Source organism: Malus domestica, chromosome 04, assembly GCF_042453785.1.
Source record: "Malus domestica chromosome 04, GDT2T_hap1".
Classification (NCBI taxonomy): Eukaryota; Viridiplantae; Streptophyta; class Magnoliopsida; order Rosales; family Rosaceae; genus Malus; species Malus domestica.
Genome location: NC_091664.1, coordinates 28,057,673 through 28,067,364, shown reverse-complemented (window position 1 = coordinate 28,067,364; position 9,692 = coordinate 28,057,673). Strand labels below are relative to the sequence as shown.

Sequence of the window (9,692 nt, the reverse complement as noted above, 5' to 3'; positions counted from 1 at the left end):
AAAGAAAAATTACAAGCGTTTCAGAGACATATGCCCTTGTAATTAGTTTGTCACGTATATGCATTCATTTAGTCTAAGAGGTTATTTTTGATTAGTTTGTTTTCGTTATTTGGAGTTAAACCTAAGCACACTTGTTTTGTTTGAACTAAGCCGACAAGTTGTTGATGGTCTTCTTGCTGTTTTGTGTAGTGGTAGGGTTGAAACACAAATGTACGTGTCACGTTATTTGGAGTTATTTGCTGTTTTATCTTCCTAACTATTTTCTATTTGTACGTGTCACATTATTACATGCACACACACATCAACAAGTTTCAGTTTTTTTGTCACAAAATCAAACTGGAAAGAAGAACAAAGGTCAATCAGTGTTTAAAATTTCTTAGATACGGGTCTACAGTTGATATTTTTATGGGGTCTACAGTTGATATTTTTATGGGGTGTGCGGTACTTCTCACACACCTCTTGTTAATTTTTATCCGTTGATCTTCTTTAATTTATCCGATCTGAAGGTCGAAAACCAAAAAGGTGTGGGAGAAATAAAAAAATGTGTGTAGATATCACACCCCTTTTTATGGAAATATCTAAAAAATCAGAGCAAGACATGGAAATTGAAGGTTAAGTTTAGACTTCACCTTATATAACTTTTATATTTCGTCCAAACTAATGTTTTACAATCTATAGTTTCATTTTAAATTTTCATCGAAATTCGAAATCAACCGATGTCAATATTATATATATATATTGATATTTCACAAATTTGCATATTAATATTTCTACCAAAACCGATATTTTAAACACTAGTTATATGTAGTACATATGAGACCTAGAGACCACGATGTAAGTACACTGTTCTAAAAATTCCCGCCTTGGTGCTCGGCCACCTCCCCGATTAATGCCTAAGCGTTTGAAAATTAAGAAAAGGCACCTAGACAGCTTTGGCACCCGCTAGCCCACCTAGGTTGCAACTCATTTAGACAAAAAGTAGATAACTTTCATTTTGCATTTTATTTTTTCAATATATTGCAAGAGACTTGTTGAATACTTAAAGGAACACACATTATATACTTGTTCCCCATATTTTCATTATGTTCCAATAGCTCATAATATATATGTCATTCATTTTGTAGTCCGCCGCCTGCCTAATCCATAGCATTTTTTAAAGGGTGTGATATCCACACACCCCATTTTACTTCTCACACACCCTTCTAATTTTCGGCCGTCAGATCGGATGAATTAAAGAAGATCAACGGACAGAAATTAACAAAAGGTGTGTGAAAAGTAATTTGAGGTGTGTGAATAACACATCCCATTTTTTTTGGGAACTTTAACGAAAAGCTCATGGTACTGTTCACTTTAACGAAAAACCACATTTTTACACTAAAAAGTCAATCCTTGTACTATTCACTTTACCCTTTATTTTGTCTTTATCATTAAAACGCAAAGTTTTCAAGCCATTTTCATTAGTTTTCCTTTTTTTAGAGAACTTTAACGAAAAACTCCCGGTATACGCCAGAAAGAGAGAAAGAAAATTGGGCTTCAAATTATGAGCCCAGTTGTACAAATCCAAAATAAATTTGTAATTCAAGCAATCTCCAGGGGTATAACTAGAAGTTAGAGAAAACATGATTTGCTATCTTCTATAAACCCTACTCTCTCCTCTCCAGTTCGTCTGTGGCCGTCTCCTCCTCTTGCGTCAAAACCTACCAGTTTTCTTCCATCCATTTTCTTCTTCAATTTCAAAGATTTTCTGATCCATGGTTTTATTTCTTCATATTTATTCATCGATTTTAATTATATTTGTTTTTTGCAATGATGATCCATGATAATCCCAGCTCTATGAGACCTTTTGTGGTCAGGGAGTAGAAATGTTATCCATATACATCTGAGCCCAGAAAATCACTCTTTATTTGAGCTTTTATTTTTAATTTCTTTGATTTTTTATAAATTTTTTTGTTTAGTTTTTATTTGTGTTGATCGAGGATAAGAGAAGTGCTTGTAAATGACTGAAACCGATTTCACATAAAATGTTTTGGAATTGGAAAGTGAAAACTTCTTTTAAAAAATATCAGTTATATGTTTTTAAAATCATTAAAATTTGTGGTAATTTTGCTTTTTTATTTTCCAGTTATTTAATTATTATATTATTGCAATCTTTTGTGGTCCGCGAATACTCTAGATTCACATATTAATTTTTTTTTATTTTTAGAAATAAAAAATCTTTGCTTTTTGTAAATTCTTTTGTTTTAGTTTTTCATTTATTTATCGTAAAATCTTTGATAAAATATCATGTATTTGGTTGTTAATTTCTTCTTATTAACGACTAAAATCAATCAATTGTGTATCACACCGTGTTACCGTAACTTGAACACTGAAAAATATGAGATATGCTACTTCTCAAATTCAACCACTCACAAAAGGGACGTATTGAAGCCAAATGTATCATTTTATAACGGTGACAACCAAAGTCTTTCAAGTTAGGGTACACAACTTAAAACATATTACAAATTATATAGAGCAAAAGTAAGTCTTGTCTTGTTAATTTTCCACCATTTTATGCAAGAAATCAATGTCTTTCTCGTAAATTAGAGTAGCTCGGACTTAAGAATATTGCTTACAAAAAGAATACAATCTTAGATTAAGCAATTTCATCTCACATGATGACACTTGTGACATTATTGTTTAGGCCTAAGCTCAATTCCCTCAACAATAAGTCCAGCCTTAAGATGCACACCCTTCACTTCTCTTAGGCTCATCCTTACATCCTTCTCATCACACTCACCATTGTAGAAGCTTCCTATTTCAACCTCCATCCATCCATCCCCGCGCTTGCTGCCGCCGCGATCTTCGTCGAGAACCCTCGACCTCGAAGCTCTTACTACCTTCGGAAAATGTTCGTGTTCTGATGAGGCTTGCTTCCCACTTTTTATATCATTGCGTTTGCTCAAGTAAATTGAACCTTGTGATTTATAACTACCAACTTCAAGTGAAACCTCAGAAGGCAAAGTGTCTAACCCGTAAGCACGATTGGCTATCTTTATAATAAGATAGGCCCCATAGACAGTTTTTTGTGATAGCATTTGAGTATTTGTCGTGCCACATATTTCCAGCCACCAAATTGTTCTAAGCTCAGCCACCTCTGCAAATCTGAATTTGCTCCTTTAGAATTTAGGCTCATATATGTGCACAAAGATGAAAATCTCGCTTTTTTTTTTTCGAACTTGTAACTGTTTGACTTTGTCTCGTGTGCTTTAATTATATTTTTAAAATTATCTTATTCTGTTAAGGTGGTCAAGAAAATCGTTAACTTGATTATTGTAGAACATAAGCTAAAACAAAGAAAATGCCAAGTTTTTTGCTTTGGTTCTACAATAGCCAAGTTAATTAACAATTTTCCAGATCAACTGGACGGAACGGGATGACTTAAGACACAAACGGAAAGCAACATGGTAAAGTTAAACAATTACAATTTTGGGGAGTGAAATGAGATTTTCGTCAAAGCATAGAGGTAAATAAACGAAAGAGCCTAGAACTTATATTAATTTAAGTTAATCATATAAGACAATGCAATTTAGACCAAGGGCTCAAAACTATACTTTCTTGAAAGTAGATTAGGGTTAATTAAAGAGTGCAAACCTTGATTGAAGACAAGGTCTCCAGGTCCAGTACAGAGGATGACTGCCCCATGAAATTGAAAGGTCCCTTGCACTTAACATGTAGCATTTTTTACCTGTTGATTTCTCTACGAAGAACATCTGTGTTCACCAATCAGAAAGTAATTACGTGACTTCAATCAAAATCAAATCATTAGTACATATAAGTTATAGAACACCCCTTAAGCCTAGAGCGACGTATATTGTAGATAAGATATTGTCACAGTGACATTCTCAATCTAAATAAGTTTCGCTCATAAAACCGCTAGTGCATCCACCGACGGTAGAACAAATATGAATTCTAATGACTCAGCAAAATTCATATTTGTTCCCCCGCCTGTCAATGCAAAAGCAACCCTTTGGCTCAAGGTCGGCCATAACTTGCTCAGGTTTTTGGGCAGGCTTCGCATGGCTCACCACTTGCCCTCTTCAATTTGGCCTACTAAAGGTTTTTATTTTTGGATTGAAGGGCTTCTTTCAAGCCCTTACCTTTGCCGTTTGATAGCAGCTGGACTTGCTCTTAGGTTAATTTTTCTTTGAGAATGTGTTACAATCCCACATAACAGTTTTAAGTATCTAATATTGCTAGACTGTATGACACAAGAACATTATATTTATATTTAACAATTTTCAACGATGATGCCTACGTTTTAAGACAAGTAAAATTCCAAAAGACCGATCGATAATTAAAATTTACCTTATCACCACCGTCGATTAGGTTTGGACTGCATAACTTCATAAACAAATCTTTGCTAGATGAATAAGCTATGGGACTCACAAATCTGGATAGAATCTGTTTGTGGTCTGACGGCAAGAATTTCCGCCACACACTATCGGCATCCGCCGTGGCCCGAAAGGACGATGAAACTAACGAGGAACGACATGCGTCGCCCGGAGACGTGAACGATAAAATGTGCGCGAAGCAGTCTTCAGGCAAGTGATCGAAATTCATCTTTGAAATTGGTGTGACATTGCCTGGAGGGAGGCATGTAATTTATACTGCCAATCGATGGTGATATCGTTAATGTGACAACACTTTCTTTCGAATGTCCGGTCAACATTATGACAACATGCAGGCAACATCTATTAGGTTCTAGTCAACATCATGACAACATTATGAAACTGAAAATTAGGAGACGTCTTGTTCAAGTTGCGGAGATGTATTTGCTTCACATAACGGTTCAATTCAATAATATAATATTCTATGATGAAAAATTTGTACATGACTGTTTGGATCCGATTTTACACTATCGGCCCGAACAATCGAGGCCGTAGAATGAGTAAAATTCTGAGCCGTTGGATTGAAAGAATATTGAGATGATTGATTAATAATTTGTCTAGATAATATTATGATTTTGATAATCATGATGTTATCTGAGGAATTATTGAAAATTATTTCTAAAGTGCATAGATAATTAAGGAGTCCAAAAGATTGAAATGCAATCGGATCAAAAGATCGAAGATAAGGCTCAATTTGGATTTTATCCTGATGCATGGTTTTTGGGTTGGCAAATGGATATTAAATGGCAGAAATATTAATGCATGCATGGAGAAAGAGTTGAAGGAGGACTTCTCTATCTCTTTATGTGGGTCTGCTTGGGATATACCACATCAGGAGAAGCCGCAAGTGAAGAGTCGTACATGGTAATGACTGGCATCAGGATAGCATCAAATCTGTTTGGATTAGGTCACGGCATGATAATTCAGTATTATTATGCATGGCACTTGGATTGGACCATTAGTTTGGATTGCTTCCAAATAATGGTAGGCATTGATTGGTTTTGATGCAATTGCATGCATTATATTCACTGGAGCTGCATTATCATATTTTTAAAAATCCAAGTTGATGGGATTTCATGCATTATCACATCCCAAAAAAGTGGGAGCGCCTACATGAGGGATTATCTAATATTTTTAGGAATATTACTTCTGCACACGGGATACTCACGGCAAGCAACAAGCAATGAAGCCTACTGGTATTATAAGTATCGGGGTATTAGCAACATGAAAATGGACCTCCAACTCAACACACAAACTGACATGCGCAAACCCTCGCTGTACGCAAAACCTCTCAAACATCTTGAGATTTTTTATTTTCTTTTTCACCTCTTCAGTTTGGATAAACAACATTGTGAAGGCAACCGGCGAACATCTTCAGTTTGGATAAGCATCACTATTGCCGTAGAATCAGTCGGTTTGGATAAACAGCACTGCGACATGGCCGACTAGTTATCTATCTAAGTCTCGGTTGAGAAGGATTTTCAAATCCTTATTGGTAGAGGTCATCTCATTAGCCTTTTCGGCGAAGTGAGGTGTTACAAGTTATTACATTCGGCACATTGAAAGCCGAATTTGATATTGAACTTCGCATAACCAGCAGCATTGTCTTTAGGCTCTAGAACCCGAAGGCCGAGAGTGTTCCTTCCTCGGCCGCAGTCGCAAGATCGAGAAGTCAGCCGCGCACCCAACGCAACATCAACAAATTTTACTCCTTGGCCGATCTCGGCCGAAGAGTTGGCACGCCCCGCATACAACTGAATGACGTAGTTAGCTTACTAATTACTCGATCTGCACGCCACGTAAGCTTGGTAGTTTTTAGGGTCAACAATGACATTATATTATTGGATTAAAGTAGTACAGTAGCGATTAGTCCTTCTCAAATTTATTTCAAATAACATGTTTGTACTAAGTTTCGGCTGTGCTCCTTTGTCTTATTGAGCTTTTCTTTATAAAAGGCAATAGAAATGTAAACTGTTTGGGTAGGTTTTTTTTTTTTTTTTTTTTTTGAGATGATACATTTTTCTTAATACAAGCGATATAATAGAAGGATATAATTGAACCTAAATTTTCGTGTGCAGTCGTAAATACTATAATTGTTTAAATTACAAGAATATCATAATAAGACGATATTCTAATTTTAGTTTTTAAAATGACCGTTTTATCTCTTTATTTTCTCTTGACAATCTGACATATTTTTCTACATACAATCATGTAATGGAATGACTAAATGGAACTTAGATTCTTGTGTGCAGTGATAAACACTATTAATTACTTGAATTACAAGCCTCTCACAATAAGACGGTATTTTAATTTTAATCTACGAATATGAAGATTCAAACAAAAAGTTGCCTCTATACAAATTTTTTTGTTATTATTCAAAACAATAAGTTACCACTCGGTTAAAGTAAAAAGTAAAAATTTTACCGTTGACAGTCCTCTTGTAATCACACACTCAGTTGGCTTTTGGCGCCTTATCTCTCCCTTCCAACCGCAAGTCCAGAACAACTGCAGGAACCACCAGATTTTCCACTTCCACCTTCAAATTCCTCACGAACACACATCAAAGGTCGCATCTTTCTTCTTCCATGGCGATAACCCACAACCTCAAACCCCCTATTTACATGCCTTCCCCTTCCGTTTCATCCAAAACCCATAATTCCTCGCTCTTATTTGGCACTGTTACTTCAACAGTTCACAGCCACGGAGTCCAGCCGCCGCCATTGGCATTCAGAAGTCGCACTGCTACTAACTCGCAAATCTTCAGCACCAGAAGACTCTTCCTGCCTAAGGTTTCCGGCATCTGGGATGCCTTGACTAGCGGCGGCAACAATCCCCGTGAAGCCGTTGCGGCGATTCGACGCGGGATGGTGCTTTTTAGGCAGGTAAGTTCTGTTCCTTGTTACATTTTTAGCAAGTGATTTCCATACCTGTAGGAAGCCCTTTTGCTCAAAAGAATTTATGCTACAAGGGCTTTTATTATAATCATGTTTTGAAAATTCAACTTAAATGTAGAAAAGCCCTTGGAAGTGCTTTCTAGAAAAATGATTAAAGGTTTGTTTGGGAAATGATTTTAAATGACTAAAAACGTTTTTATAAAAAATGTGTTTGGATTTAATTTATAATAAAAATGCAAGTCAATTCTGAAAAAGCACTTGAAATGGCGCCATGAAACACTTCAATTGTTTTTTTAATTCAAAAGTATTTTCTTTAAAAACGCTTTCAGCCTCTTAAAAGCACTTTCCAAATAAGCCCTAAAATATTAAATAGAAGTGATTCGTAGAAAATAATTTGGAATTGCTTCATGGAAAAGCACTTGGAAGTGCTCCCTTAATATTAATAATAGGAAAGCACTTGGAAGTCCATTGTAGAAAAGCACTTGGAAGTGCATTGTCGAAAATAACTTGGAAGTGCATTGTCGAAAATAACTTGGAAGTGCTTACTAGAAAATCACTTGGAAATGCTTACTAGAAAATCACCTCATAAGGGCTCTGAAGCGCTTTCTGATTGTCAGGAAACACTTAATCCCTAACTTTCTTTTGAAACCTGTTCTCATAGTTTGGTAATTAAAGTTTTCAACTTTGTTATTTGTTAAGGGTGATGTTTCAGGTTCACTAGCAGAATTTGACAAGGCAATTGAGTTGGATCCTCGCCAAAAGGCATGTAAGTCTATTGATTATAGTTACTAATCACGGTTTTCGGCATATTTAATTGTTCCAGTAAGTGTTTCCTGTTGTTCTTATCAGATCTTTGGCAAAGGGGGCTTTCACTTTACTATCTTGATAGGTACTACTCCTTGTTTCCATATGCTTTTGTTTTGTTACATACTGATTTGGTTAAGATTCATGTCAAGGATTAAACCGGGTATATTTTCCGCACAGGTTTGAAGACGGGGCAGAGCAGTTTCGGTTAGATGTTGCGCAGAATCCAAATGATACAGAGGAGTCCATTTGGTGCTTTCTCTGTGAAGCTCAGTTGTATGGAGTTAACGAAGCAAGGGAACGATTTCTTGAGGCAAGTCAATGCTACAAAGTTAAATTAGGCTTTAAGCTTGACACTAAAGACTGGCAGACGTTATTTGAAGCGCTATTATTCCGTTGTACTGAGTGGAAATTTGAATAAAATTCTTCTAACTACATATTTGATCGAATGCAGGTTGGCCGAGATCCAAGACCTGTCATGCGAGAATCCTATAACATGTTTAAAGATGGTGGTGATCCGGAAAAGGTGTTGAGTGAAACCTTTCTTCTTTGATCAAACCATTTCTTATCTGAGCTTGTTGTGTGGTTCATGACTTTCCTCTAAATTAACTGATTGATGTTCATGCCTAGCTTGCTGCTGCGTTTTTGAATGGCCGTGAGAGTGATTTTTTCTACGCTTCTTTATACGCCGGACTTTATTACGAATCTGAGGTTTGCTTCAAACTATGATAATTTTCTTTTGATATCCTTCTGGTGTCACATGTTGTATGTCAACCGAATCTGAGTGTTCCTGCAATAATTAGAGATGGGACGAAACGGTTCTCCATTGATCTTGTAGTCAGAAATCATGTGTTTTTACTTCCCTTTTAAATTCTTGAGCCACAGGAACAAAACCACTCGCAGAAAATACTAACTGTCCAAGTTATCTTCGTTTTCGTTACCTAATATATTGATTAATTGTTTTTAGCTACACCATCTCTTATGTTAAGCTTCAATGGTGCTGAGAAATTCTCAGTGATTGCTAACTAGCTATCTTAACCCGTGCAGAAGAAAGCCGATGGGGCCAAACTCCATATTGTTGCTGCATGCCAGTCTCTTTATGGACAAAGGTTAGATTTAGAAGTTCAATCGAAACTAGTTTCTTATTAAAAACAGTTAAGTATCTGTTAAAAACATAAATTTGATTTCCTTGTTCATATTAGGTCCGACGATTACATGGCTTCTCTTGCCAAAGTTCACTGTCTTTGTCGAAATTGGACGGCCAGTTGAAGCATTTGGCTCAAGCTCTGTCAATCTTCCACACAAGTTTGTATATCGTGTGCAACGACAATCCTAATATGGCTGTGTGCTTTTCCTAGAAGAAATTACTTGTTCTTCGTGTAACTGTATCGATGATTTTACGTAGAAAAGAGATGATTTTCGGCATAAGAAAAAACGGGTCGAAGGAACCTAAAAATAAAGCAACAATTTAATCGAAAATGACATACTATTTGGAACAATGAACTTCATAGAGTTGTACATGAACAAAAAGGCAATACATTATACATGTTTCATGACAGCTGATCAA

At 36.1% G+C, this 9,692-nt stretch overlaps 2 protein-coding genes and 1 non-coding gene across 3 annotated transcripts; 2 read left to right on the top strand and 1 right to left on the bottom strand.

Annotated features, from left to right (window-relative positions):
* The first annotated feature begins 1,799 nt into the window (after positions 1–1,799).
* Positions 1,800–1,891, top strand: LOC114824682 (small nucleolar RNA snoR69Y). Its single transcript, XR_003772955.1, has one exon. It is a non-coding gene; the product is annotated as a small nucleolar RNA snoR69Y (small nucleolar RNA).
* A 530-nt stretch (positions 1,892–2,421) lies between these two features.
* On the bottom strand, positions 2,422–4,624 carry LOC103433900 (F-box protein PP2-B15-like). The gene is made up of 3 exons (XM_008372192.4): positions 4,345–4,624; positions 3,631–3,749; positions 2,422–3,141 (listed from the first exon to the last, which is right to left on the bottom strand). Exons 1-3 carry the CDS (start codon positions 4,597–4,599, stop codon positions 2,670–2,672), a joined length of 846 nt encoding a protein of 281 aa, XP_008370414.3. The 5' UTR covers positions 4,600–4,624; the 3' UTR covers positions 2,422–2,669.
* A 2,274-nt stretch (positions 4,625–6,898) lies between these two features.
* Positions 6,899–9,683, top strand: LOC103433899 (uncharacterized). The gene is made up of 8 exons (XM_008372190.4): positions 6,899–7,309; positions 8,021–8,087; positions 8,171–8,210; positions 8,306–8,438; positions 8,580–8,651; positions 8,756–8,836; positions 9,173–9,234; positions 9,328–9,683. The coding sequence occupies exons 1-8, from the start codon at positions 7,013–7,015 to the stop codon at positions 9,392–9,394; spliced, it is 819 nt and encodes a 272-aa protein (XP_008370412.1). The 5' UTR covers positions 6,899–7,012; the 3' UTR covers positions 9,395–9,683.
* The last annotated feature ends 9 nt before the right edge of the window (positions 9,684–9,692 follow it).